The 27,878-nt window shown below is 53.0% G+C and overlaps 14 protein-coding genes across 14 annotated transcripts; 8 read left to right on the plus strand and 6 right to left on the minus strand.

Annotated features, from left to right (window-relative positions):
* Window positions 1-1,482: 1,482 nt before the first annotated feature.
* RHO25_009531 (uncharacterized protein) lies at window positions 1,483-2,822 on the plus strand (the record flags this gene model as incomplete). The annotated part of the gene is made up of 3 exons (XM_023601064.2): window positions 1,483-2,109; window positions 2,171-2,651; window positions 2,707-2,822. The coding sequence occupies 3 exons, from the start codon at window positions 1,483-1,485 to the stop codon at window positions 2,820-2,822; spliced, it is 1,224 nt and encodes a 407-aa protein (XP_023453489.2).
* A 43-nt stretch (window positions 2,823-2,865) lies between these two features.
* RHO25_009532 (uncharacterized protein) lies at window positions 2,866-4,194 on the plus strand (the record flags this gene model as incomplete). The annotated part of the gene is made up of 1 exon (XM_065603191.1): window positions 2,866-4,194. The coding sequence occupies one exon, from the start codon at window positions 2,866-2,868 to the stop codon at window positions 4,192-4,194; it is 1,329 nt and encodes a 442-aa protein (XP_065459263.1).
* Window positions 4,195-4,785: 591 nt separating this feature from the next.
* RHO25_009533 (uncharacterized protein) lies at window positions 4,786-5,211 on the plus strand (the record flags this gene model as incomplete). Its single annotated transcript, XM_065603192.1, has 1 exon — window positions 4,786-5,211. One exon carries the CDS (start codon window positions 4,786-4,788, stop codon window positions 5,209-5,211), a length of 426 nt encoding a protein of 141 aa, XP_065459264.1.
* Window positions 5,212-5,458: 247 nt separating this feature from the next.
* On the minus strand, window positions 5,459-6,445 carry RHO25_009534 (uncharacterized protein; the record flags this gene model as incomplete). Its single annotated transcript, XM_023601065.2, has 1 exon — window positions 5,459-6,445. The coding sequence occupies one exon, from the start codon at window positions 6,443-6,445 to the stop codon at window positions 5,459-5,461; it is 987 nt and encodes a 328-aa protein (XP_023453484.2).
* Window positions 6,446-7,003: 558 nt separating this feature from the next.
* Window positions 7,004-7,855, plus strand: RHO25_009535 (uncharacterized protein; the record flags this gene model as incomplete). Its single annotated transcript, XM_023601066.2, has 1 exon — window positions 7,004-7,855. One exon carries the CDS (start codon window positions 7,004-7,006, stop codon window positions 7,853-7,855), a length of 852 nt encoding a protein of 283 aa, XP_023453483.1.
* Window positions 7,856-7,920: 65 nt separating this feature from the next.
* Window positions 7,921-8,413, minus strand: RHO25_009536 (uncharacterized protein; the record flags this gene model as incomplete). Its single annotated transcript, XM_023601067.2, has 2 exons — window positions 7,921-8,282; window positions 8,344-8,413. The coding sequence occupies 2 exons, from the start codon at window positions 8,411-8,413 to the stop codon at window positions 7,921-7,923; spliced, it is 432 nt and encodes a 143-aa protein (XP_023453486.1).
* A 391-nt stretch (window positions 8,414-8,804) lies between these two features.
* Window positions 8,805-9,944, minus strand: RHO25_009537 (uncharacterized protein; the record flags this gene model as incomplete). The annotated part of the gene is made up of 1 exon (XM_023601068.2): window positions 8,805-9,944. The coding sequence occupies one exon, from the start codon at window positions 9,942-9,944 to the stop codon at window positions 8,805-8,807; it is 1,140 nt and encodes a 379-aa protein (XP_023453485.1).
* A 343-nt stretch (window positions 9,945-10,287) lies between these two features.
* On the plus strand, window positions 10,288-11,382 carry RHO25_009538 (uncharacterized protein; the record flags this gene model as incomplete). Its single annotated transcript, XM_023601069.2, has 1 exon — window positions 10,288-11,382. One exon carries the CDS (start codon window positions 10,288-10,290, stop codon window positions 11,380-11,382), a length of 1,095 nt encoding a protein of 364 aa, XP_023453482.1.
* A 448-nt stretch (window positions 11,383-11,830) lies between these two features.
* Window positions 11,831-15,011, minus strand: RHO25_009539 (uncharacterized protein; the record flags this gene model as incomplete). Its single annotated transcript, XM_065603193.1, has 2 exons — window positions 11,831-14,636; window positions 14,689-15,011. 2 exons carry the CDS (start codon window positions 15,009-15,011, stop codon window positions 11,831-11,833), a joined length of 3,129 nt encoding a protein of 1,042 aa, XP_065459265.1.
* Window positions 15,012-17,399: 2,388 nt separating this feature from the next.
* On the plus strand, window positions 17,400-20,288 carry RHO25_009540 (uncharacterized protein; the record flags this gene model as incomplete). Its single annotated transcript, XM_023601071.2, has 2 exons — window positions 17,400-17,590; window positions 17,648-20,288. 2 exons carry the CDS (start codon window positions 17,400-17,402, stop codon window positions 20,286-20,288), a joined length of 2,832 nt encoding a protein of 943 aa, XP_023454007.1.
* A 1,106-nt stretch (window positions 20,289-21,394) lies between these two features.
* RHO25_009541 (uncharacterized protein) lies at window positions 21,395-22,258 on the plus strand (the record flags this gene model as incomplete). Its single annotated transcript, XM_023601072.2, has 1 exon — window positions 21,395-22,258. One exon carries the CDS (start codon window positions 21,395-21,397, stop codon window positions 22,256-22,258), a length of 864 nt encoding a protein of 287 aa, XP_023454008.2.
* Window positions 22,259-22,382: 124 nt separating this feature from the next.
* On the minus strand, window positions 22,383-23,336 carry RHO25_009542 (uncharacterized protein; the record flags this gene model as incomplete). Its single annotated transcript, XM_023601073.2, has 1 exon — window positions 22,383-23,336. The coding sequence occupies one exon, from the start codon at window positions 23,334-23,336 to the stop codon at window positions 22,383-22,385; it is 954 nt and encodes a 317-aa protein (XP_023454009.1).
* A 951-nt stretch (window positions 23,337-24,287) lies between these two features.
* Window positions 24,288-24,829, plus strand: RHO25_009543 (uncharacterized protein; the record flags this gene model as incomplete). The annotated part of the gene is made up of 2 exons (XM_023601074.2): window positions 24,288-24,347; window positions 24,416-24,829. The coding sequence occupies 2 exons, from the start codon at window positions 24,288-24,290 to the stop codon at window positions 24,827-24,829; spliced, it is 474 nt and encodes a 157-aa protein (XP_023454010.1).
* Window positions 24,830-25,202: 373 nt separating this feature from the next.
* Window positions 25,203-26,478, minus strand: RHO25_009544 (uncharacterized protein; the record flags this gene model as incomplete). The annotated part of the gene is made up of 3 exons (XM_023601075.2): window positions 25,203-25,222; window positions 25,278-26,121; window positions 26,176-26,478. 3 exons carry the CDS (start codon window positions 26,476-26,478, stop codon window positions 25,203-25,205), a joined length of 1,167 nt encoding a protein of 388 aa, XP_023454011.1.
* Window positions 26,479-27,878: the final 1,400 nt, after the last annotated feature.

Here is a 27,878-nt window from a genome sequence, read left to right on the forward strand (position 1 = left end):
AGCATCTCCACTGAGCCATTTTCCTCGCCGACACAGCCACTGCCCACCCTCCAACTCTGCTATAGGCGCTATGTCCCTGCTAGTAAGTTGGTTGGAGTGTTAAGGATAGATTGTGGTAGGTTTTGTCGCCGTCTTCACGGGAGATCATCGAACAGCGAAAAGCCTGTTGCGCCTTCAAGGTTCTCCGAGTGGTGGCCACCGCTACAGCATGTATGGTCGCGTTCATGTCGGCAAAGCGTGCAACTGCACTAGCATATGAAGGACCGTAGGAATTGGAGAGTTGCTACCGTCTCACTTCACTTCGGACCTTCAAAAGCTCAACTTGGCATGCAGACCAAGCCTTGGCCGCAGAATAGACCGGGAGCTCGAGCTGTCGCTGCAGCCACCGCACAGGGTTGCGCGACCTTCGCATGTGATCGATCTCAGTGCCACCGTTGCAGCCTCATCGCCTGTGCGATGACTTCGGTCACCGTTGACGTCCGTGATGAGGCAGCGCTGGCTAAACGAATGACCCGTCGGTGCTGAGAACCTTGCCAGGCAATGAACCGACCTTGCCATCATCATGTCATCCCGGCTTTCCCAAGAGTCTCTCAAAGATATCGGGAATGAGGGCCAGCGGCAACCGTGGCACAATGTCGTAGGTTCTACCAGGGCGGGCATCGCAATGAACGCATACCAATGCTAGCGAGCACACCCTGGCGATCGCTTCTTTCCCCCACTTGCGCTGGTGAAGCACCACGTAGCTCGAGTGATTCCAAAGACGAGCAGTCGAAGGGAGTATGGATCGCCCACTGCACGTCTGCACACGACGAGCTAGCTGGCAGCCTGGTAGGAGTGCGGCGTGCGCTCTGGGCTGGGCGAGCGACAGCTCCCGATGACTGTACGAATGCAACGGCAGTGGTAGGTTTTGCGGCTCGGAAGGCTGCGATGAGTGCAGCGCGGGTAGCGAATGGGCAGCTCCCAAACGCGGAGAACAGGGTGGAGTAGCGGCGCAGGGCCAGATCGACGCCGTGTGCTCGTTTTGCGCGGAACCTTGTTGAGCTTGTCGCTGCTGGGCCAGGGCTTTCACGCTTCTTTCATGTCATACCACAAAAGCGTAGCAGCTGGGGCTGTGTCAAAGCCTCCATTCTTGGCTGCAGACTGGGCACCGTAGTTTATGACCACATATCCCTCAGATCACGGCCTGATCTGAGAGCCCGTCGCATGCCCCTCTCCGGTACCTCCCCTACCCTTCGTCTCGCGCAACACGCCTACCAGACATATTGACAGCGGCCTCCTGTGCGGTGGCCGGTTGCTCTTGCTCTCGACCACCAAAACACTTTCCTCTCTGTCCCGTTGACTGCCACAGCCACTGCCTATCTATCGCATTGCGCCTGCCGCCTGCTGCCTCCCCACGCCGCACGCACGCCGACACCCCGGTCTCTTGGTGCTGCTTCGTCCTTGGCCCCACCCTGCACCAGCGCGCAGCCAGACCCGCCGTTTATGGCCGCCTACGAAATCAGCAAACATTTCAGTGGTCTCCGCGTTCAAACTGCACGCCGCAAGGGCCGACCAGATCCCTTCGCAACGGGCTTCGAAGATGATAGCGACGACGACTTCCGGAAGAGCAGACCAAAGACCAAGGCGCCGGTGCCGGCTAAGCCGTCGCCCATAGCACCTCGCGTCTCCTCCCCGACCAAGTCGCCTCCCGTAGCCGCAAAGCCTCAAAACCTCGACGACGACGACAACTTTCTGCTGGAAGTAAGCGCGCAAAAGAAGGCTGACCGCCGCCCGTCGCCCGCCCCGCCGAACCCAAAGACCGCCGCTCAGCGCTTGGTCGACCGAAGTGGCCGCCGCGGTTCGCTGCCTGGAGCACTTCCATCGAACACAAAGAAGGCTGCGGTCCTCGCCGCTGGCCCGTTGGCATATCTGGACGACAGTGACGAGGAGGACAACATATCGTATCCCTCGAATCGCACCGCTCGTCAGCAGAGTCCTGCTCCGCGAAAAACTTCGGAAGACGGCATCGGACGCTCCGCCACCCCCAGTGGTCACCGCACCTCTCAGCCATCTGTCGACAGGTCTATCGTCGTCCCCCGCCATACCGTTGCGTCGCCCTTCGCTGGAACTGTGAGTATCTACTGTCATCACGTGATCACATCGAAACCCTCGCGCTAACCCCAGGTCTCAGAAATATTTGCAAGACAGCGACTCCGACTCCGACGAGGAAGCCGTAGCATCCCGAAAGGGGAGTGCTGAGGAGATTGAACCGCTTCCTGAAAACAAGAAGCATCACGAGGTACAGCGCGTCGACAAAGGAAAGATACAGAATGGGGGCGGCGTTTCCTGGCGAGCCTTCTCGGCCGGCCGTGCGGAGCAGCGGAATGCTGAGCTCGAGACTCTCACAGCAAATTTCAGAAAGCGCGGCCGCAGCATCCAATTCAACCCAACAGCGAGAACCGACGATGGCCGACAAATCACACTCGCTCCAGGCGTCGACAGGAGTGGATCGCTTCTCGGCCGAAAGCCTGGGCAAACTCGAGCAAAGTCTCCCCCAAGACGTGCCGCAGACACGAAACACAGCTTCGAGGAGGATGAGATGGCTGATCGGGAATTCGGAGGACCCGTCCGAACTTACGACCCAACTGTCTGGAAGACGAACCCCTTCAGTGGTGAGTGCAGCGCGTAGGATGTGTTGCGACGATCATACCAACGCGTGACGTGTAGGAGAACCTGTGCGACGAACCAGTGACGGGACCGGGCAGAGCCCGGATACCATTCTCAAACGACTTGACTCCGCAAACGATAGCATCCCTGACATCCGCATCGACAATGTCGCCTAGCCATGATCTCAACGGCCCCTCTCCTATCACATCCCCGGACAGCATGACTCGAATGCTTTCTTCCATCGACTCCATTACCAAATTGACAGTATCACCTCAAACGATACCCGAGGGCAGAACCGTGGATCACGCTATGCTCGACTCACCCGTAATGTCGCCCATGACAGAGGACTACGATCCGCTGAGCAGGAATTCGAGTATGCGTTCTATGCGTTCCCGCCGAGTCCCGACATCACGGCGGTCATCGCGGCGTTCAAATTCAGCCAATACTTCGGTCAGTCCAGCGCATGCTTTCCTTGCAAACTGGGGTCGAGGCGATGCCGAAGACAATCCACCTGAGCCAAAACCTGACGACGAAGGTCAAGCGATTGGACTCAATAACGAGTACATCATCGGACGTACCATCAGCCGTGGCGGATTTGGCGTAGTCAAAGAAGTACACTCTCTTGATGATCACGGCCATCGCACCGTGAAAGCGGTCAAGATAGTGCGTAAATCCATCGCTGACGCAAACGAGGTGGAAAACGAGAAGGCGCAACAAGAGATCGAGCACGAAGTCTCCATTTGGCGCTATCTGAACCACCGTCATGTCTTGCCTCTGCATGCAGTGTACGAGACTGACTATGCCACGTTTTGTGTCATGGATCTCAATGTGGGTGGGACGTTGTTCGACTTAGTAAGAAAGTCTCGCCAACATGCTGCTCGTAACGATGGTCGCAAAGGCTTGGCACCTGCTCTTGCCAAACGTTACGCATACCAGCTCGCGTGCGCCCTGCGTTATCTGCATGAAGATATTCGCGTCTGCCATCGCGATGTGAAGTTGGAGAATTGCCTCGTCGACATGGCCGGACCTGACTCGGAGACGCTTGGCGGAAACTTGCGCCTTTGCGATTTCGGTCTTGCCGATTTCCTGCACAGTGAAGCTCCAGATGACGGATCGCGAACGCCTCAGCGAGTGTCGTCACATCGATCACTCTCGAACGACATGCCCTTACCAACGGCTTCTTCGGTGATTGGCACACTCGAATACGCGTCACCCAAAGGATTGCTGGTAAATCGAAAGCTATATGAGACCGCCGGCGACGTGTGGGCCTTTGGCGTCGTCGTATACGCACTTTGCACTGGACATCTGCCCTTCCGACACACCATGCCCAGCAAAACTGTGGAGATGATCCTTCGCGCCGACTGGGACGAAGATGCACTGCGACACGCCGCCGCCGGTGGCGAAGAGGTCATGGACCTCGTCCGAGGATGCCTGGAGAAAGACATCGATATTCGATACACAATCAGCGACGCCCTTCGCAGCCCATGGTTCGAAGGATGTCGCGAGGCGGACGAAGAAGTGGCCGCCACTGCTTCGGTGTGGGGCTGAAACTTCTTTGGCCTCACTACCACCACCACCACCACTTCTGATGTATAACACCCAACGACATGCATTCAACAACATTCTATGGACATATTACGATTTGATGACAGCGGAAACGAATCAGATGAAACGAAGTCAGTTTCGATGTATTTTTTGCGGCGCTTTTGTTCTTCCTTTCACGCGTTGCATGGAGAACTGCGAAGGCTTTGGGTTGGAAAATACGGCAGTTCAGGACATCTTTTGGCACGGATACCCAAGGTGCGGCGCGCTTGTTATTCTCTACTTACTCCAATTCGTACTCTGAAGAAATATCACTGTACACCTTTTTAACTCAAAGTTCGCGTTAGCTGCTCTCGGTATCTCCCTGGGTGCGGTTCATCCTTAAGTTTATGCTTACTCTGAGCCGTTGGCGCGCAACTCATGCTGGTGCCAGAGATACGGGACCAAAAGGGTCTTCCCAAGGAAAATATGGCTTTTTTTGTTAGTATATATCTTACACTCACCTATCCCAGGTGTCCAACATTCACAGACCAGAATTTGCAGCCTCTCGAGTACAAAGACTCAAGTCAAAGCTGGTCAACAACACTACAACCCAAAATGCCTTTCATCCCACATCACAGAAGCCTTACCACCCGTGAGCGCGAGGCTTTCCTCGACTTCAAAGAATCTCACCATGACGACTCCACACCAGACCTCCTGGTGAAAATGAACGATCGACTCTTCGGTTCTTCGAATTCTGGAGTCAACGACAACGAAAAGAAGGGACATGAAGTCACTTATTTCCCTGCTTATGCGCAGGGTGTTGCGCTTTTTAATGGATTTCAAGCGAATGTGCAACTTGTATCAAGAGGGCTTGATCCGCTTGTTGGGGATTATAAGCCTGACGAGCGCGTGGCTTGGTTGGGATTTGGAATGATTGTGGTTCTGGTTGGGTGTTGGATTGTCAGGCGGTTTAGGGGGAAGAAGGGGAAGAAAGTGATCAGCGAGGAGAGTAGGGAGGCGAGGGGGTTGCATTTGGCGTAAGGGTGGAGGTATATGGCTTGAGTGACTGGCTCTCCATTTTGGTTCGTGGCTATGGCGTTCGGGATGGAATTTGGGAAGGTAGGGCAGGATTGGGTCTGGCAGAGCGACTGGCTTCATCGACTGAATCTCTGTTTATCGTAAATATTCGATGCTTCTGGAGGTAGCCATCGAGGGCTGCGACTGTTGCATGATACTCAGAGTGACTTTCGATACTTCTATTAGGTGTTCCAATATCACGTTAATCACGTTAATCATGTAAATCTCTCTCTAATGTGACCTCCGGCTTGTCTATGCGATATAGAGTTTTGGCAGTGTTGAAGTATGCTTCGTATTCCACTTCCTCAATCCCTTCACCTGGTGGTAGATCATAGTGGTAATGGCCGCCACGATTGCTTCCATCGGTAGTGAAGCAATGTGTATGTTCCATCCTCAGGCCGAGCTTCTTGCCAGGGTCTGCTGAATGGAAGACCGATAAGCACACGATCGGAGCCTCAAAGTCATGGTAGGTCAGCCAGTCGTTCAGCTGCTTTGCATCCGGGAAAGGAGGGCCATTCTTGGCCTCGAATCCAGGCATGACGTGAAAATGTGCTTTGCCCTTTTTGAGCAGGAACATGCCGCCGATACTAATCGGTCGCTCGTCTCCGTACTTCTCAGCCAGGGCACGACGTATGCACTCGGTGAAACTCTTTTGTTCGCCTTTTCTGGACCGAGCTGTGACTTTCAGCACATCCCCAGGTGCTCCATTTGATCCGTACAAGTTCATCATCAATGCGCAATCACAAGATGGGCTCGGTGCGCAGATAGCAGCATGCTTGCCTTCCGCACCGTCGAATTTGGTATAGTACGTCAAGTTTTTGACATTATCGAAGTTGTCCTGCCAGCTGAGATTGGGGGCTAATTCCGAATTGACGCCAACGTGATGGAAAGGTCCAGCTCCGGCACCTAATAATTGGCCTTGCTTAGACTCCATCTGCATCTCCTGAGCAATTTGCAACATGTCGTATTTGCACTCCAGACGAGGCTCAGGGAATAGATTCGGTTGCCCTCCAATATCTGCAACTTTCTCATTGCCAGATAGACCTTCTGTGGCGAGATAGTATGGGGCTTGTCGAAGGTCCGGACATGGCGAGACGCTGACTTTGGCTTCTGAGAAGTTGGCCTCGAGTGCTGGAGTTATGACCTCTGCCAATTCAGAAAGAGAAGGAGGCGATAGCTTGTGCTGTGTTGTTTGCATCCTTCGAGCTGCGAACTGCCTGGCCAGTCCAGTCAACCTGTGCATCAAGGAGTAAAGTGTTCTTGCCTTTGCATATGGTTGGAAAGTACAATGAGCTTGAGAGAAGTGACGATGACTACTGCTGTGAGCAATAGGGAAAAAAGAAACCTGATGTTCTTTCTTCCGATCGTCAATGTCGAATGCGGCTTCCTCTCGTCAAGTGAAGTTGGAGGAGCCTCCTGCCCGAACTGAGTTTCGGTGACTGCTTTCCCAGAGCGGCCGGAAATGTTTTCTCAATCGGTAACCACCGCAGTGTCGCCAAAGTCATATCATGGCATCTCATGCAGCAAAACTGCATCTCTCCCTCGGGCCCCCACTAAACCCCTCATCGTGTGCTCTCCAATGTTGGAGACTTCGGCCAACTTTCCATCGGCTCGAGAGACTTTCACTTCAAGTGCCTCGTGACGGGGCTGTCAGACGTCACTCAAATATGTAAATGCATGTCCTACATTCTGGGTGTTGCTAGCTTACTGCAGAGACCGGTTCATACCTTCATTCCGAAACATTCATATAACCAAAATGACTTCCAACTTCCCAATCTACCCAGACCTAGCCGGCAAAGTCGCCCTCATCACAGGCATCGGCCAAGTCGGCATCCCCAACTCCCCAACCTGGGGCAACGGAGCAGCAGCCGCCCGAGTCCTAGCCCACAGCGGCGTAAAAATCGTAGGCTGCGACATCAACCTCTCAGCAGCCGAATACACCAAAACCAGACTCCTCAAAGACAACCCCAACACAATCTGCGACGTTCTCAAAGTCGACGTCACAAACTCCGACGACATCGCAACTTTCGTCCAAACAGCAATTACCAAACATGGGCAAATCGACATCTTATACAATAATGTCGGAATGACAGCTCCAGGAGACCCAGCCACAATGTCCGACGAAGCCTGGCAAGAACAAATCGATCTCAATCTCAATAGTGTTTTCCGCTGCTGTCGTCTCGTTTTACCGATTATGGAAAAACAAGGCTCAGGTGTAATAATCAACAACGCCTCCATCACAGCACTACGTTACATCGGGAAACCTCAGATCGCTTATGCCACTTCCAAAGCAGCTGTGGTACAATTCACCAAAGCTACAGCTTGCATGTATGCTTCCAAGGGTATACGATTGAATTGTGTCATTCCTGGTCTGATGTACACGCCACTGGTGGAGAATTTGGAGATGAGCGAGAAAGAAGAAGATCGGGAAGTGGCGAGGAAGATTACGCAGCATAATGTTCCTATGGGAGTGATGGGTGATGGACATGATGTTGCGAATGCGGTTGCGTTTTTGTCGAGTTCGGCGGCGAAGTATATTACTGCGCAGTCTTTGATCGTTGATGGTGGGATTACGGAGTCTACGGGAACTGGTGGAGTTGCAGCTTAGATTACAGTCGTCCAAACTTATTGGTGCTCTCCTTGTGCTCCGGTTGATGGAAGTGTTTCCCTGTTTCACTTGTTGGGGTCCCGCTTCACGGCACCGTGTCCATCATCAGCTGGGTCCAATGGCTTCTGTCCCTCTGCTTCAACATGCTGTCTCTTGATGTGATCTGGCTCCTCCTTTGGCCTTTTCATATTCTCCTGGCTAGGCTGAGACTCTTCTTGCACTCCCATGCCGCCCTCCTCAGGGTTCGACACTGGGTTCACCGCTGTTGGCTTTGTTTCTGCACCGATGTTCTCTATGCCACGAGCGGAGTTCACCTGGCTAGCTTCGCCACTACTCGATGGAGAGTCGCGAACATTGGTGGCATTGGGCTCTCCACGTGTCGTGGCACCTCGAGATGGTTCATTGGCGTATGTGCGACGGAACGGAACTAACGGGCACTTCTGTTTAGTGAATGATTTGTGTAGTCAATGCAGTGGAAAACATCGTACTTGGTGACCGCGTTTTCGCAAGGTTGATGGCTGCTCGACGCGGAGCCGCGTATTTGAGAAGACCCGACATGGTGTGATGATAGCTGTGGTGTATTTGTTAGAACAAGAGCTGGTAGAAGTATAACTCCGAGCCTCGAAGCTGTGGAGTTGATATGGTACAGGGATGCTCTCGGATGTGACGTTTGATGCGGTCAACATTCGTGCAACGAAGACGAGCATCATTCTTACTTCGACATAGAGCAGATGGACGAGCGTATCGAGAAATACTGCGCTTCTGTGTACGTGGTTCAGGACATGTAGTTGCAGCTCTCCTCGGCTCATAGCTTGGAAATATGAGCTTGCGATACTGCAGGTGATAACTGCCGAGACTTCACAACACTTTCCAGCAGGTCCGGACGAGATAGCTGATCCATCGCAAGGACAAGTACACAAGGCGACAAGTTGTATGCGCCAGCAATCAACTAATGTCTCTTGAACAGCTTCAACACGCCTCTCAACGTTTGATGTGCCATTAGCTGCGCAGGCGGCACCCTTGGCCCGACATAACCTTTGATCGGTGCTTCCCACATGGCATTTGCGCCATTGTTCAAAGCGTGCTCAATCTCGTCCAGTTCGAACCATTTGGCTTCCTCGAGTTCACTCTCAGGATAAGTGATATCTTCGCCCCCTTCGATGCATTGTCCCATAGCGCCGATCAACAGCGTAGAAGGATACGGCCAAGGCTGTGAAGAGTGTATTTGGACATGGCCGAGCCTGACACCTGTTTCCTCGAATGCCTCACGTCTAGTTGCAACCTCTAAGGATTCTCCAGGCTCCACGAAGCCCGAAAGACAGCTGAAGTAATTCTCTGGCCATCGTTTGCCACGGCCCAGCAGGATGCGTTTCGCATCGGCTGAGATGGGAGCTATTACAACAGTAGGATCTGTGCGAGGGAAAGCTTGGTTGTGCAGACCAGTTCGGGTAGGACATGCCCTACGAGAGACACCTGCTTCGGCTGGAGGGCAGACGATTTTGGATCCACCGTGCGTCGATAAGGTCTTCCCACCACAAGCACCACAGAAGCGATTCCTGGTGTTCCAATCCAATAGAGATCGAGCATGACTGAGGATCGAAGAATCGTCACGGGTAAGCTTCAGGTCGACTCGTGTGGGCACATGAGTTCTTCCTTGCTCAGTCTGCTTGGCTTTGAAGTTGTCGTAGTAGGAAGAGGAAACATCAAGGGCGAAGTACGGAACTCCATGATACATGCCCAGAGTGACGGCAGGCGTCTTACATCCTGCTTCGAGGTCCAGTCCGAGAAAGACCAGTCGTGGATGATGCTCGGCCGGGTCGAAGCTCTGAATTTGCGCCTTTTCATCTTTTGCGAAGGGTTCCCCAATGAGGTCTTTGACATCTTCGTAGCCCACATACGCAAAATTGCCATGGGAATCGCGTAAGGCGTTCAGCTCATTGAACGTGAGGTATTTCGCGCTGGTATGTCTGGAGGCCTTGTCAAGCAAGTCGTATTGGGTGCGTAGAAAGGCAAGCCGGTCAATCTTCCCGTTCGAAAAGTAGGCATTGTTGCCCAAGCCAAAGACCTCAGTCAGAGTTGTCGGTGCCATGTTGCTCAATGTCGAGCAGCAAGCAGACGGAGCACAGCGGGTTTTATGGAAGCATTGCGGCTCCCAAGTAACCCCGCTTGGTTGTTGCCAATTCGGGAGGCGCGTTCGCGAAGGCGTGCACGCGCCTTTCCCTCATCACAACCCATCGTCTCCATCGTGATGATCTCTGAGTTATCGAGCGTAAATCCGCGTCAAGTCCTCCAATGTAATTGTACAGGACTGATGGAGAGCTCTATCTACATCCGAGCCAGTATGATGAGAGGCAAGTGCGGCGACTTCGGGAAAGCGCACGGACTCAACCTCGCAACGTGAAGTGTCCCACCTCTGGTCAGCTTGAAGGTCAATGGACTTTCTACGCCTTCCACCGGTTCTACGCTGCAGCATCCTGCAGCATCCCTCAATCAAACAGACTCTCCTCCGCCATGTCTCAACGACAACAGCACCTCCAGCCTCGGTGGACACCACCACCCCACCACCAACCCTCCTCAAACTCTCCCCCTCAACACTAAACTCCTACACAATCTCCAACCCTCCCATCCCAAGCGACTTAATCCTCGCCCGCTCCTTCTTCACAAAACACCACCCCGAAATCCTCTACAGTTCCCCTCACTTCCGAAGTCTCCCACCCTCCCCCTTCCCCGAAGTAACCTTCCTCGGCCGCTCCAACGTCGGAAAATCCTCCCTCTTAAACGCCCTCTTCGGCCGTCCCCACAGCAACCTCGCCCGCGTCTCCAAAAAACCAGGCAAAACCCGTACAATCAACGCCTTCGGCATCGGCGGTTCAGGCCTCACAACAAATCCCAATTCCAAACCCAAATCTCCCCCTCGAGACAACAACGTCAACCCCAAATCCTCAAAATGGAAACAATGGGGTCGAGGAGGACTCCTAGTCGTCGACATGCCAGGCTACGGTTCCGGGAGTCGAGAAGAATGGGGAGGAGAAATTATGAAATATTTGGAGAATCGGAAACAATTACGCAGGACGTATGTGCTTGTGGATGCGGAACATGGGTTGAAGAGGTCGGATGTGGAATTGTTGGTGCATTTGAGGAAACAAGGGATTGCGCATCAGGTCGTGTTGTCGAAGGTGGATAAGATTTTGTATCCGGATTCGAAGTTTCCCGGGCCGGTGAAGGTGCATAATGGGTTGATGAAGTTGCGGGAGAGATGTGAGGAGGTGAGGGAGGAATTGGATGGGGCTGCTGCAGAAGAGGGAGTAAGAGGGAGGATGGGGGATTTGATGTGTTGTAGCTCGGAGAAGAGTTTGGATGAGAAGAACAAGACGAAGAGGATTGGGATTGATGAGTTGCGGTGGTCGATTTTGACAGCCTGTGGGTTGGAGAAGTCTTTCGACCTGAAGCGAGCGGCAGACGTCAAGATTCTAGAGGCAGAGCCTGTTGCGGACAAGGAAGAGAAAAAGCAGTTCACTCCGATATAGCAACAGAATGCAGTGTGCAGACGGACGCTCGCCTCCCAATCGTGCTATTAAGATCGGCCGTTTTAAAACATTACCAAACGACTAGGCTTTATCTGATCAAGATGTACGCACAAACGACGCTTGAAAGCCAATTTATCGATGTGTCAAGGGGTCCAAGTCAATTTCAAGAGCATTTGTGGCTACATTTGCAGCTACCTGAAGGACATACAACTACTGCATCCACGCCCTTGTTGTTTCCAATCAATGAGTGATGTCAAAACATCGTTCCCATTTCCAGTCCAAACATAACAAAGGAGAATCTCAAAGGAGTGTGGTGACCAACAAGACCACATATGATCATGAAGAGGGATGCCTGATCAAGCATCGTGCAAGCATTGCAGCGTTCGGTGACGGTATCATAGCAAATGCCGTGCTCCCGTGTGTTGTCTACGGGCCAGTGACTGTGCGGTTAGACGTACCAAGTAGTCTCTTGCAGTCTTGCGTGAACGCCTCCAGTCCACTCATCGTCGCCACCATCGCTGACGGAAACATCGCTGGCATTATTCTCTGCCAGCTTGCTGAATAGGTACGACCGGCCACGCTCGCAAAGCAGATCGGCGTAGTAGGCGGGAGGGCAAATGGAGACTGCCTTCGTGGCCCTGTTGAACAGGTAGCACAAATGGTGCGTGAATTGTTCCAGAGCATCGGCGCTGAAGGAGATGTCGTCTTTGATCACGACGTAGTGAGCCGGGCGAGCGGTGCCCTGCAGACCTTGATGAGCCTGCAGGTAGAACTCGCGAACGATTTTGCCAACGATTCCGCGATCAACGACTGTGCCAGGCAGGGGATTCAGAGAGCGTTGGTCCGCATCTTCTTTGCGGGTAGGATAAAACCTGGTGTGATGTCGCTTTCCGACGATGATGATGGCGATCTTGGGCCATTTCTTCTTGTCTCCGTAGCGTTTTTCAAAGACCTTCTCAAACGAAGCCAGCTCGATATCCAGAACTTGATGGTACTGCCCTTCGGAGACACCATCACGGTAGATAACGATCTGCGTGGGTAGCTTCTGGTTTCTCTTGACCCATAGGTTCAAGCGCTCGTTGAACATCTCCTCCAAATGATCGACGCTGTTTGCATCTGCACCACCAACCATTTCCTGTCTGCCAGTCTGGGTGCGAATACTTCCTGGCCACTGAAACATTCTGGAGTCAACGCTTGCCACGACACAGGCAATGCTTGGCGCGCCTTCGACACTTCCAGGAGACGGGTGGGTGACATCGATGCCCACCAGCATGGTGTTGTTGTCGATCGGAGGGCTGACAGTATTCACAACACTGTGCGACACACCGCCGCCCTTGAGGTTGAACTTCAGTGCGAGATTTCCGAAGTACATCTGCTGACCTTTGTCGTTTTCCAATTTAGATCCAACGGAGCAGATCGTTCCGATACCGTGTTCGACGTCTCCGAAGAACTTGATTCGCGCGTAGAGCCATCGGTCCGCTTCAGGCAAGATGATGAAGAGCATGTCAACTCTGCTCCCCTCCGCTTTCTCGAAAGCGCTCTTCAGCACCTGGTCATTGGCGGCACGATTCGTCACATTCAAAGCAGCCAACGTTATCTGGAAAGTGGGACCTCGTGATCCCATCTGAATGTTGTAGTCCTTGAGAGCCTGCTCGAGGGCCTTGATCGTTCCTTCAGGAGGACCCCTCATTGCTTGACCATTATTGCCTTGATGGTTTATGATCAACACCTGCCAGCGATTGAATTTCCCTGGCTTATCGAACTTCGCACCCTTGAGGTTCCACGCTCCGTTCGCAGTAGAAGCATCCTTGCTGCCATACTTGACTGTTGGAGAAGGGAGGATCCTGCCCGGCACGCTGATCATCTCCGTGCCCACTCTGAAGCCGAACGGTTGTACAGAATCGGCCTGTGGGTTGCCGTTCGGGTTGGCTAAGCGCAACAATCGCAGGCCATTTCCAGGAGTGCCTGCCACGCCTGCAATGGACATGGCATTCAAGTTGGGAGCGCGTGCTGCGAATCGCAACATTTCAGATGTCTGATTTCCGCTCAGCAGTCGGCGGTACGCTTGGCCAGGTGTAATCCAGCATAACTCCACGGGCAGATACTGGGGGTCGGCTCTCGTGCCCACGTTGAGTACAGGGAGATTGGCGCTCCTCAAGGTGATTCCATGCTGCTGCTTGAAGTATTGAGCAACTGTGACCTCGCGAGCTCTTGCATTCGGAATTGATCGATCGACGTAGCTGAATTTGACTTCGTTTGCGTTGCCAAAACGCTTGACCCTGATCGTGTTGGTGGACTTGGCAAATCCAACAATCGTTTTCGTCTTCTTCATAAACGGCTGTGGCTGGCCATCTTTCACGTATCGCGCCTCCACTTTGAGCATGCGCACGAAAGCCTCTAGCTGTTCAAAGCTGTTCCGGGTGTTGGAGAAGACCTGGAGGAGATGCTGAGCCTTGAAAAAAGCTCCGCTCGTGACGTTGATGTTGACCAAAAGCCGAGAGATGGCGGGTCGAACGGAGGAGAAGTAACCTCGCAGAGCCTCGAGATGATCACCAAGGTCTTTGTACTCCACGCCTTGATGTCCGTTGTACGGGTAGAACTTGTTGCCGGCCACACTCCTGACATTGGCCATCTCATTGGGAGCCTTGGCAACAATGATGTTCAGAAGCTGGATTAGATCAACGCGACCTGCGTACAAAGCACCGGAAGAGGTGCTTTGGAGGAAGTCGATCATTTGCTTCAGGCTGAATGAGTCCATGTAACGAATCTTGAAATGGAACGTGTTGCGGTCCCGGGCTCTCCTGACAAAGTCGGGAACTTGCTCACCCTGAGATGGCTGCGGACTTGCACCGTCCTCTGATGGCAGAGTGACCTTGATCTCCTCGCCCTTTTGCATTTTCTCAAGATCAAGCTTGTCAGTTGTGACCAGGATGGTAGCATAGTCGGTGGCCCACTTCACTTGGGAGAAGGCGGGATGCTTGAATATTTCGTTGAACAAACGTCGCAGCTTGGGCTTGCTGACACTCGTCTCGCGGATATTAACCGCGTAGCGATACAGCGGAACCTCAGGCTGCTTGGCCTCGTACGCGGTGGTGATCTTGAAGTAATTGGTCCTTAGCACAATGGGCTTGCCTTTGGTCCCGAATCCCGGACGGCCAGGAAAGCCATCGATGATTTTTCCCTTGGTTTGCAGTGCGAGCGCGTCCTCGGCAGCTGTGATGCTTGCGTCGGGAGCTGCGACAGGCGCAGACTCGCTGTATCCATGTCAGCACTACAGATCCCACACTTTGCCTTCGCGAGACTCACAGATAGATTCCTGGGAATTCTCGTGGCCCACCTCCGCCACCGCCTCCACGGCCACCTCTGAAGGGCACTTGTGAGGACTGGCCCCTGCCGGGAGGTCCACCGCGGCCTCCTCGAAAATCGCCACGACCGCGGTCACCCTGAAAGCCACCTCGGCCTTGGCCACCTTGAAAGTCGCCTCTGCCTCGACCTCCTTGGAAGTCGCCACGGCCTTGGCCTCCTCCTCTCCATCCTCTGTCACCACCACGCTGGCCGCCGCCGCCGCCGCCGCCTCGGTCGCCACGGCCTCCGCCGCGACCACCGCGTTGTGGTTGATTGCCGGACATGGCGCCTTACGGATCGAATGTCGATGTAAGGAGCTGTTCAATGGAAGTCAGATGTGACTAACGGATGCAGACCAGGATTGGCGAGACTCACCTTATGTATCCGAATGAATGGCTCAGTGAGATCTTGTCTCACAAACTCGGTGAGAAGCAAACGGGATAGATTGCTCTCTGTGTGATGTTGTTGGGTTACACCATCGACAGCGATGGTATGATCTGGTAGAGATCGTGTTGGGTAGAATGATGCTTGTGTGTTTGTGGCGACTGAGAAAGTGTCAGCTTTATGGCATGCCGCTCAAAGTCACTTGAAATGTCATTTTACAGTGAGCGGTCAGCAGATGCGAATTGAATTCTGCTGCTTTTACTTGCTCGCCACAAGTGAAGGTCGGTAAGATGGTGCTATCAGTGTTGCGAAAGGATGATGAGCGCGGAATGTGATGGATCGCAAAAGAGCAGCGGGAGGCCAACGGAGATGCAGTGCAACGCGACGAGGCAGATCAATACTTTCCCAAGCTCGCCGTCCTCATAGCGGCTCCTGCTGGGGATCTGTTGTCGTGCCTGCGTCTTTGTGCAGTGGCGACGTGAGGTCGTGGAAGGCGGGAGCAGAAGCAGAAGCAGAAGGAAAGTGGGAGCATGACGACGTGTTTCTTTCGCGACAGGCGGTCAATGCCAGTTGAATCTCCGCTTTTCGACCAGGCACCCTGCATTGAACTCTCTCTCCTCCCCTCCGACAATCCCAGCACATCGACCTTTGTCCTGCCTTTTCGTTGACTGAACACTACAGTACGGATCTGATGGGTACTTCGACGTGCCTGCTTGCAACACAGCAGCAACGCGTCGAGCGCGTCTCTGCTCAGCCTGGGTTGCCTGGGGCGTGCATGGCATTCAGTGCCTCTTCTCTTCTCGTGCGGCCTGCGAGTCATCTGTCACACCCGCATCGAAGGCCGCTGAGACACATGCGGCCGTGTGACGCGCTGAACAATGCAGATGCTCAGCCCATGTACCACCGCCTCCAAAGCTGCCCACTACACCACTCACCGGACCTGAACGCCATCATCCTTTGACATGGCACGCCGCGATTTCTTCCGCCCTGCGCCAAATCGGACAAGCCACGCGGCAACGTCGTGTCGTTGGCGTTGTCGACCTGGGAACGAACAACGTCGACCGTCGTTTCCTTCATCGTGTCCAACGTTGCAGAAAACAGCCTGATCCAGATCTTCCATTTCATGCCATGTGCATGCACCTGCTGGCGAAGATTGCACACTGACGCACGTAGACATTCCACATTTTCTACGCAGAGCATGAACTGGGCTGCCGTCTGCTCTTGCGACGAAAAGAACGAATCAATTCGTCATCTGCGGCTTCGCGCATGACCGGGACACCGACCGAAGCAGAACCTCAGCCCAACACACCCGATATGGATGTCTACGCAAAGCATAGGCGGCTTGCCCTTCCAACATGGCCAACGACGCAACGGGCAATGTATCTGTCATCAAGAATACTGACACAATGACGATCGGGACCCTGATCCGAGGACTTGACTGGTGGCATATCATCCCGCTGAACAACACCTCCCGTGTGCCTCCCATGCCTGCGCGCTCGATCGTAGACTTGTAACGATGCCGGCATGATGAAAGTGAACACCCGACCTTAGGGCCGTAGTACCTTCAGGTCCTGTGACACCAGCGAATCGATGGCTCCGTTCCAACGGGTCGACACCCTTTAGGACATGCTACATTCCAACGTCGCCTCAACTTCCCGTTACCTGGGGGAACTTGCTATCCATCGGCTCCAGGGGCCACGGGTTGCACATGTCAGACGACGACAGCCTTGCCCGCCGAGAGCTTGGTAACTATGCCATTGTTACACTCGTCGTCTTCGAGACAGGACATTCCACCCTCGGCCAAGTCCTTGGGCACAGTCAAGCGCCGCCGGTGCCCTGAAGAAGACCTCGTGCTGCCTGTGGAGACTCTGTGCTAAAGAAGACCTTTGCCCTATCCGACGATATCACGCTCATCCGCCGATCACCACTGACCACCTCCACTTTCTACACATACGTCTGAGACTGTCTCCAAACCGACAACCACACAAGCACTTGTCCTCATCGAGCGCAGGTATCAAAGAAACAGCTTTGCATGTGCGCAGTGCAACAAGGCTTTCGGGCCATTGTATGAGCATCGCACTGAGAATCCAAATTATTGAAATAGGCTCACCATTTTGCTCCTCAAATTTCTCCCAGGCAATTCTGCACACGCTGATAACACAGATTATTCTTCCGTCATGGGAGGACATCGCTCTCATGGTCGGACGCCTTTATTGCTTTCGCTGATCACTTTGCACCAGGCTCTACTCTCCTCGGCAGCACCGCATTATACAGGTGAGTGCACGAAAATGTCCGGTATTTGTGACCCACTGAAGCCTGCCCAAGGGTCGCCACTACTGGCACGCGATGTCCCTGATGTGGTCACCATCACCAGTACCTGTTCTGAAGACAGAACCCGTCCCAAGGCCTCGCACGAGTTTCGCTTCCAAGGACATCCGAAACCAGGTGGCGCAATCATCTATCAGATAGGCGATGGACAGTGAGTGCGCTCGATTTCGGCCCACATCAAAATTCTACGAAACTGATGCCGGGGCAGAATTCAAGCACCCGGACCTGGGCATGCTTTTCCACCGACTCACTTTGTTACCACTACAAGGCAACCTAGCATTCCGACAAGCAGCTCCAGTATTGTGGCGCGTGATGCTACCACGAACTCGACCACATCTGTGTCCAGCACTCAGATATCCCACGAGACAACCGGCTCCTTCTCAACCAGTGTCTCGGACGTCTCTCTGACAAGACTCACCACATCTGCCGTCCAGAGTGCTACGCTGCCGGGTCCCACAAGCACGTCGGGCAGCATCAACAGCGTCCTCCAGACATCTTTACAGCCTTCTGCTCCGCCATTTCCTACGTCGATCGGGTCGAGTGATATCTCGATTGTCAATCCGTCTACACTACCTAGTCCTTCGTCGACATCAGTCGTGGGAACGTTGTCTGCCAGTGACATCTTCCGACCTATCGGTACTGGTGCTCCTCTTGTCCCCGACGCACCTAAAGATCACCCCTGTCCGAGGATCGGCATTCAGCCGCAAAGTCGCAGACTGCAGACGAACAAATTCTACTCTGCCCTATTCTTGAACGAACAAAAGTCGCCTGTTTTCACTTTCCCCTACTCTGTTCAGTGGGCAAAGGGCGACGGTCAGCTGCAGAGTTGGGGCTTTGTGGTCTCCCATACCGAGCCAGAGCAGTGGGCGAGAGCTGATGGCCAACCGGGAAAGGATGCTGGGCAGTGGGCATTCTTCGGAGCTCCAGTGGGAGTGGAGTATATCATCCTCTCAGCTAGCGAGCTTGTGGTCAACAGTGCAAACATGACTCCAGGCCTTACTACCGACACGCTTGAGTGGGGATCGGTCAAGGCCAATCTGTTCCCGCCAGAGTGGATGACGCCTGTCATGACACTTCCGCTGCTGCAGGGCTCAGCCTACATCACTGCAGAATATCACTGGGGCAAGCCTCTGATCCAATCAAGCGTCGGCTTCAAGAACCTCACCTTCGCCGGAGCGCTGCCGAACAATCTTACGCACAAGTATGTGGCCTATCTGCACAACAATCACAAGTGGCTCATCTACATCACTCCCCTCGACTCATCGTATGAGGTCAACCGCTTTGATCTGGACGGAAGGGGAAGCTCCATCAATGGGCCATCGCTTTTCAACGGTGTCATTCAAGTCGCCAAAGTCCCGCGAGCAGATGGCGCTGCAACGTTGAACGTGCGAGACAATGCAAGTCCGGAGACAGACCCTGAAGTGATTTATGATCAATCTGCGGGCACATACCCCATCGGAGTCAACATCACTGGAACCGTCGACGGAAAGACCGGAAGTTACACCTTGTCATGGACCAAGAACGGGACTCAAGACCAAGATCTCCTCATGTTCGCCCTGCCTCACCACACCGAGTCAATGAGCTACCCCGACCAGAATGGACTCACGAACCTGCAAATGAGAACAACAACGAAAGGCATGGCCACTGCTGTCAAAGGCGACTCATGGACAATGACAGAAAAGGACTTGCCTATCGAAATGGGTTTCTCACCTTGGACACCCAAAGTAGGAAATGTTGATAGATATTCTGACCCCGTGTTGGAGGCAGTGGAGAGTTTTGGTGCAGATGACATTCGCGAGGATATTCTTGGTCAAACCAACGTAAGCAGTGCATATTACGATGGCAAAGCGCTGGCCAAGTTCGCTGCCATCTGCTATGCTCTGCATGACGTCGTCGGAAACGATACATTGGCACTGTCTGGACTTCAACCTCTGAAACAAGCCTTCGGCCATCATCTTGAGAACAGACAAAGATGGCCCTGGGTCTACGACGATAGCTGGGGTGGCGTGGTCAGTGTCGCTTCCTACGAGACCAACAATCCTTTGGAAGACTTTGGCAATCCATACTACAATGACCACCATTTTCACTACGGCTACTTTGTCTACGCTGCTGCAGTTATTGGATATCTCGACCCCGAATGGCTGGCCAACTCAACGAACACAGACTGGGTCAACATGCTCGTTAGGGACTACGCTGGCTCAGACCTTGACGATCCTTACTTCCCCTTCTCGAGGGCTTTCGACTGGTACCACGGACACTCCTGGGCCGCGGGCCTCCTAGACTCCAGCGACGGCAAAAACCAAGAAAGTTCCTCCGAGGACACCATGGCCAGTTACGCAATCAAAATGTGGGGCTCAGTAACTGGTGACCAGTACATGGAAGCTCGCGGTAATCTCATGCTCGCAATCCAAAAGCGTAGCTTCGCAGACTACTACCTCTACTCCTCCGACAACAACGCCCAACCGCCAAAATTCATCGGAAACAAAGCTGCAGGAATCCTCTTCGAGAACAAGATCGATCATACGACGTACTTTGGTGCCAATCCGGAATACATTCAAGGCATTCATATGCTTCCTCTTCTGCCTTTTAGCACCTATATCCGAGACTCGAAGTTCGTGTGCGAAGAATGGGATGCGTATTTTCGGGATCCGGATGTTATTGGCGCGGTTTCGGGCGGGTGGCGAGGAATTCTGATGGCGAATTATGCTATGTGCAATACTACGACGGCGAGAGAGGCGTACGAATTTTTTACAGCTGATGATTTTGATGCGAGCTATTTGGATGGTGGCGCGAGCAAGAGTTGGTATACGGCTTTTGTGGCTGCTTTGGTTGATGGGGTGATTGTTTGAGATGAGAAGAGGAGGGGTTGGGTAAGTATTTAAAGATGGGCACGATACTGACATACAGGGACGAGGTTTGAGGAGGATGTTTACTTGGCTGCTTTCGGGATACAACGTGGCTGCAACTTGTTTTTGGCGTCTGGGGTGTTGACGGAACGATAGACGGAAGGATATGATGATACCAACTAGGGGAACTTGGATAGACGGGGACTTTGACGATGTTACGATAACACGATATAATTATGCATGTATGAATTGTGGGCAAGGGGGTATTGCATTTGGTACATTTTGAGCTTTCCACTGCCTTTCTTCCTTTGCTGCAATTGGTTGTGACTTGAACGCGAGATGATCGATCTTGATCGTTCATTGGTCACAGCACCAAGCGAAGCTAGTCGATGTTTGTCTTGGCTCTCGCGCACGGTTCAGCAGACAAGTTGCCGCAAGCATGAACGTCAGAAACAGCTCACGCTCTTCGTCCGCTCGACACATTTTCACAGCGATCACTTCGCGGCCTCTCACTACTACGGTCATGTTGCACCTTCCACTGTGCTCCATTCTGGATCACCGAGCTGGTGATGGCCGCTAACAACGATGCGGGTCCCTTGCTTTTTCTGACGACTTCAACCGGGTCAGCACCCAGCGGCCGGAACGCAAGAGCCCATTCTCGAGCAACGAGCGCGAAACGATCGAATCCTGCCGCAGCTCACTATGGGTCTTTCGGCAGTTTCGCTGTGAACAAGAAGCATAAGCCAGGATCGAACGAAGATACTGGATCCGCGAGTAGCACTGAAAGTTCTTTCCCGAAGGCTTCCCAGGTGAAGCGAAGGAAGGTTGCGCCAGATGGCGATGTTGTCTTGAGCAGATCCTCTGAAAGCACGGGATGGCTAGCTGTTCGCCAACAAGAGCACTTTGGATCTTTATTGCCTCCGCTTCGGATCTTAGCAACGCATTTTTCGAATGGATGCACGCCTTTGCCACCCAACGTTGATCTGGACAACGTGCTGAAAGTGGCAGCATTCCACATTCGTCGAAAGGCCGCTCAGCTTCTGGAATCAGAACCAGAACGAGCATTGGATGCCCTGCGGTGTCGGCAATGGTGTTCCGTGCCGGCCACGATGGCATCTTTGGGCCGCAGTCCATACCTCGACGGAGCTATTGCATGCGTGGTCTCGAAAGTCCAGCAAGTGGTCTCAGGCGCTCCCAGTGAGCAGCGTATCTTGATCTGCTATACGGACGCACTACATCTTTTACGGGCGGCAGTGCAAGATTCTGCTACCCACGAGAGAGTCGACATGTTGGCCGCCTCTCAACTGTTAGCGGTCTACGAGATGCTCGACTCTCCCACTTCTTCAGCATGGGCTCGCCATATCGCCGGAGTGGCCGCAATGTCCAAACTCCAAGCCACGCGAAAAAACGGCATCCTGACATCCGAACAAGCAGCACCCATGTTCGTTGAAGCTCTTCTCAATGACGACGATGGCTTTTTCGAAAGCAAGCAATGGAAAGCTCTTCTGCAGATCCTTACGAACAAGCAATCTCTGAATCCACAGTCCACAGGCGAAACGCTTTCCTGCTTTCGCTCCCTCCGCATCCTCTTCGCAGACTGGAAATCTGCCACCCGCATATCCCTCGGCTGGGAAGTACGCTTCAATCTCCTCGCTCAAGCTCATGAGCTCCGAGCACATTTCAAGAATGTCGTTTTCCGAAATGAACATCGCTTCATGACGCGGCAGCAAATCAGCAAAGGATGCGATGTTCTCGGACTGTGCCTTGTCAGCATCATGATGCTGGACCGATTGATCTTGACGCTGAGGCAGACGAGTACGTGGCAAGGGCACAATCTGGAAATCGATACGCAGGAGTTGTGCACGCAGGTCATTAGACATGAACTGGACACGGCGGAAGCTTTTCCTGCGAAGGATCTTTTGAGAGCATTCCAGAAGCAGCATGATTATCCGCTGCTGGAGTATGATAGTTGAGAAATCTTACATTATGAAGGAGAGAGATGACAAGGGAGGGTACACATAAGAGTCACGCCGCTGGGCGTGTTTATCGCTAACTTTCGTACATGAATAAATCATCAGCCGCATGCATAGCAGTACATCACATCTTTGACTTCCTGCCCGACTTCACTCCCTCCACCGGTGCTCCACTGAGCAGAAAGTCAGGATACTCGAATCCTTTTCCCTCTGTTGCCCCGCTCACTCTCCACTGCCCACCATCAACGACCAAAATATTGCCATTGACGTAGCTGCCCGCCTCAGAGAACAAATACACCGTAGCATCCGCAATCTCCTTCACCTCTCCCCATCTCCCAACAGGAATACTCTTCGCACTCTTCTTCGCACTCTCCGGATCCGATCTCGAAAGCCTCGTCATCCCCTCCGTCCCCCGAATCGGACCCGGCGTAATCACATTACTCGTAATCCCATAAGGCCCATACTCAATCGAAACACTATGTGAAATCTGATCCACAGCCGCCTTCGCCGCCATAGCATGCGCCTGCAACGGAAACCCCTTAAAATGAAACGTCGCAGAAATAAACACCATTCTCCCACCCGTCCCTCCCACTTTCCCCGTCGCTTTGCCCGTATTAGGATACTTCTTCGCCGATTCCACTAGATACGGCAGCACAGCTTTCGCAGTATGATACGACCCAAGTGTATCAATTTCCATAACTGTCCGGAAAGCATTCGGACTCAATTGACTCATCGGAGCCAGAAAGTTTCCTGCTGCGCCTGCGATTGCGAAGTCTATGCCTCCGAGCTCTTTTGCGCAGGTGTCAGCTGCTGCTTTTAATGCGACGGCGTTGCGGACGTCGACGTTGCCTTGGCCGATGACGCGGGAGCCTGGACGAGCGGTTTCGAGGTCGCGGGCCATGGAGACGGTTTTTTCGACATTGCGGCCGATGATGTAGGCGTTTCCGCCGAGGGCGACGAAGGCGCGGACTTGGATTGAGCAGATGCTGCCGGCTCCGCCGGTGCAGAAGAGGACTTTGTTTTTGAAGATTCCGTCGCGCCAGACGTCGGAGAGGTATTCTTCGCGGGGGACGGGCATGGTTTGTAGGCGGCGGGGGGTGAGGTATGGAGTAGAGGGATGGAGGATAGTTGTTTCTCGAGAGGTTGGGAGTGGTACTATATGGTAAGAGCGACTGCCGAGGGAAGCTGTTTATACGGCCGTATGGTGAAGGAGAGGGATTGAGAGGAGAAAGGACAATGAGATTATTGGCTTGTGAATCTGACCTGATGCTGGCCTACAAGTACTTTTGCTTGCATGTGCTTGGGAAGGCAGGAAGGCAGGAAGTCTAGGATTAGTATTCACCTAGACCACCGAGGGTCGATGATGCCGAAAGGTACTTACCGTTTGTGGTCATAGCCGAACTCTCTGCCCTATGTACTACGGAGGCCTACAGCGGCTGTCTCGATACCGCACCGCGTCGAACTTGCCATGTGAGCACGACTTCGACAGACGCTTCGATGTGAATGCGATGTTGTCTGCCGCGGGCTCATAATTCTCAGGAGGATCGGATGCGTACCTTGCTTCTCAATCAATGCCGTTTGGACACCGCACTCCAACGATCGAGCGAGGTAGGAGAGGAGACATTTAATGGGTACTGTAGCTAGGGGGCGCTTGAAGTTCCATCAAATTTTGAAGCAATGATACCCAAAATTCCATTGGATTGTTGTGAAAGAACAATCGTTGTAGAGAACGGCTTCTTCTCGCAGCAGAACACCCAACCTATAGTTGCGAACTATTGCTCCCTCCATAGCCCATGTTAAAATCGAGCATAAGTGAAGTTCCAAGCATGTTCATCGCACCAATAGACGTTGTTCATAGCTTGCTTACGATAATGAGGAGATACTGTAGCCACTTCGGGCCGCCGCATTGCATCAGAAGCTCGATAGCGGAGACGACGTCAACACGAACCATTCATTCACACCCACGCGACCACCACCACCACCGCGCATCGAACCTCACAACCGCGACTGAAGCAAACCACTCGCAATCATGCCGTCCGCCATCGCGCTCTGCAAATTCGTCGGCACAATCAGCTTAGGCCTCCTCACGGTACAGTCCCGCCACCAACCCAACCGCAAGCACCTTTCGATCACCAGCTAACACACACTCATCTCCAGGGCGTCTCCTACACCCTCTCCACACAATCCCTCCCCAGCCTTCTGACCCTCCCGTCAGCGAAACCCGCCGCTTACACTCTAAACCAAACAACACGACTCTCAACACTCCACATTCGAGCTCTCTCGACCATCTCTACAATCTCGCTGATCACAGCTTTCGCGCTTTCCCCTCCGAGGATCAAGCACCCTTATCTCATCTGGACTGCAATCGTAGCGACAGCGAGCGGAGCGTTGAATTTGGCGATGGACAAGGGATTGAAGTCGAGAGTTATCAAGGATGAAGTGGGAGAGGTGAATGGAGAGGAGATTGAGAAGAGTGCGAGGGATCAGCAGTACTTGGAATTCGTGAGGACTTTGATTGCTGGGACGGGGTTCACGATGGGTGTGGTGGGGATTTGGGGCGATGGGGCGTAGAGAGTTGCGTATTGGATGAGAGAGGCGAGGGAAAGAGCTGGTCTGGAGCGTGGAAAGCTCAGATGGAGGGCAGCATGAATGGAAAATGAAATGAAGCATGGAAACACTAGACGGCCGGTGTGTGATGGAGCGACAGAAGTCGGAATTACTTCCCATCTCCGATTAGAACTATATGGATACTTTTTCTGCTCTGTGTATCTGCGAGCAGGCATCGCTTAATAATCGTCACTCAGTGAGGTACAGCTTCACTTGTGTTGTAGATGTCGCCGAATCGAATAAACGCCGTCCTGAGCTATGCTGAATCTGCAGGTTCTCCGCAGCCTGTGCATCTGCGGCTAGCATCATGAGCACGGAAAGGCCGAAATTTCCTCACTCAGGTTGCCTTCACGTAGCCTGTGAAGGTGGTCAGCACATAACAACTTCTGGTGGCACTCATCGTCAAACTTACTGGCATCAATCTTGGAAATCTGCGGCAAAGCCAATCGCACTTTGTTCCTATACAACACCGGATTGGCTCTTTGCAACGGGTTGCCCTCGAGGTACACCTCTTCGAGTTTCTCCTTATCTTTCAGTACTCTTTCCACTTCCTGGAAGCTTTCGATCTGGCAATTGCTCGCCCATACATTCTCCAGATCCTTCAGGTCTTCTAATCCTTTGAGCGACGTAATGGGATTCGTTTGGAAATCGAGTATCTCCAATTTCGTGCACGCTCGGACTGGCTCGAGAGACTCGATCTTGTTGTCCGATACATACAACTCTGTGATCTGTGGTATTGTTTCGATTCCGTTGAGGGATGTGAGACGGTTCGCTTGAATACTTAGCGAACGCAGATTTATCAGCGTGCTGAGTCCTTTGAGCTCCGTTATCCTGTTCTGCCCGAGCCACAGACTTGTGAGGTTTGTCAACGTCTCCAATCCTTCGATCTCTTTGATTCGATTTGCTCCCAATTCAAGGTATGTGAGTTTTGTGAGCGTTTCTAGCCCTTCGATCTTCGATATTCGGTTTTGCACGAAGTAAAGGTGATCGAGATTGGTCAACGTCGAAATTCGCTTGATGTGCTTCAGCTTGTTGTATGACAGATCGAGTGTCGTGAGCGCTGTGTATTCTTCTAGGCCATCGATGTGCTTGATCAAATTGTCGTATAATTCCAGCTCTTCCAAATTCTTGCATGTATCAGGCAGCTCGATTTTCTGAATCTGGTTCTGTCGTAGGCATAGTCGCTTGAGTCGTTGGAAACGTTCGAGGTGTAGAGCTGCCATGGAGGTGATTCTAGAGTGTAGAAGCTCGATCTCCTGCAGCCTGTGTATTAGTAGAATGCGAGATCACATTAGAGATTTCGTACATACCTCCACGTCTGGGCTTTCGCCCGCGAGCAAGTCTTCATCGGCATCGATCTGGTCTACGGGAGGTGCATCCTCGTCTGAGTAGTCCGAATCTTCTAAAGCTTCTGGGTTTGCCAGTGTGGCCTGCTTTCCCACTCGTAGCTTGCCATCCCAGCCCGACTTGCTCTTCGGCGTGCTTGATTTGGACGAAGTGCCGTTTGTGTCTGCGGGCTCGTTGTTGCCAGATGACGTACTCGCGTTCGTCGCGTCTGCGAGGACGTGGGGGGTGGAGTCGGGCCCGTGAGGAGTTTCTTGCGAATCTGACATGGTGTGAGGAGTGTTGTACTTGGTACTGTACTTTCGAAGCTTTCAGCAGAACTTCGGCACGCGATGTGACTGATTGTCCTTGTGCATTAGCTGCAGAAGGCGTGGTTTGGCGGGGCAGCGGCACGGGCGGAGCTGGGACCGGTTGGTGGCGGTGCGCCAAGCATCGAGTCCATGTTGCATGTGAACCTCCTTTTCCTTCCCACCTCCGCCTCATCATCTCCCGCAATCGCTGGTTCGATACGGAAGTACGTACACATTGATCGGACTAGCCGTCGTAGCAGCTCGAGACGCGGCATACTCTTGCTCGAGGAGCGGCATATCGAAATACTCCCTCGCCATACCAGGACCAAACTCGACTTCTTCAAATTCGCTCATGGCCGGTGTCCTCCCAGCGACCTGATCAAGCCGAAGCCATGGAAAGAAGCGACTGCCATCAGCCTGGACCCGATCAACTGTAACGCGGACCATTTCTCGTGTTCCGTGACCGTCTGCTCACGTTCAGGTTGGTATGACCGGCGCACGACTGACTGATCACAAAGTGACGAAACAAAGACAGTCGTGGCACTTTGCGTTGCTGTTGCTGTGCCTTCTCAGACCGCTGCTTATCGCAAGCATCGGAATCCTTTGCTCTGGCTGCGGTACCTGCAGGAGCAATATCCTCCCCAGCCACAGCGAGCACTGTTCTTCCCAACTGCCCACCGACCAAGCCCAGTAGCCCTTGACTACAGCGAAATCGAGGTGGTATACCTCTACACGATTGGCCCACACGCAGCCTGACTTATCTTCTAAGCTGGAGAGACGTTTCAACACGAGTTCAATATCTACATTTGGGCGGGAGCGAAAATACGCACTCAGCTCCAGCTGACCCCGCAACGGTATGGAAATATTGTCTACCATATGCGTGATGGATCGCACGTTCCGGGCTTCGGGGTAACACAAGACCCCGCCACAAGATCTGCGTCAACCCGTGTGTACCTTCAACGAACCTGATTTGTTGATACAGTAAGCCTCTGTGGGAAGCCTACAACACGAGTAGAATTATCGGCGGCCATGATATTCCCCTGAGGAACTTCATGGTCACTTCGTACTTTAGAACTACCGGAAAGCCATCTTTTTCGGTATTGCAACTCAGCACATACGAAACGCGAGACATAAACAAGCGCCATGTAAAACCTCGCTGAATCAGAAGTACCAGCATTGTTGGTTGTTAGCCGAAGGTCAGTATCGGTACGACAAAATACATGCCACTTCAGTGATCAGCAAAGCACGCGCATAGTGCTGCCATGCCGCGACCACATGTCCGGAGGTCACGGACCATAAGTCATGCATTGCTCACACTTCCTCAGCTACTTCGCCGCGTTGAATTGCACGCGTCCCTGTTCACGCTGCTGGTACGAACG

This window comes from Cercospora beticola, chromosome 6, assembly GCF_033473495.1.
Source record: "Cercospora beticola chromosome 6, complete sequence".
NCBI classification, from domain to species: domain Eukaryota; kingdom Fungi; phylum Ascomycota; class Dothideomycetes; order Mycosphaerellales; family Mycosphaerellaceae; genus Cercospora; species Cercospora beticola.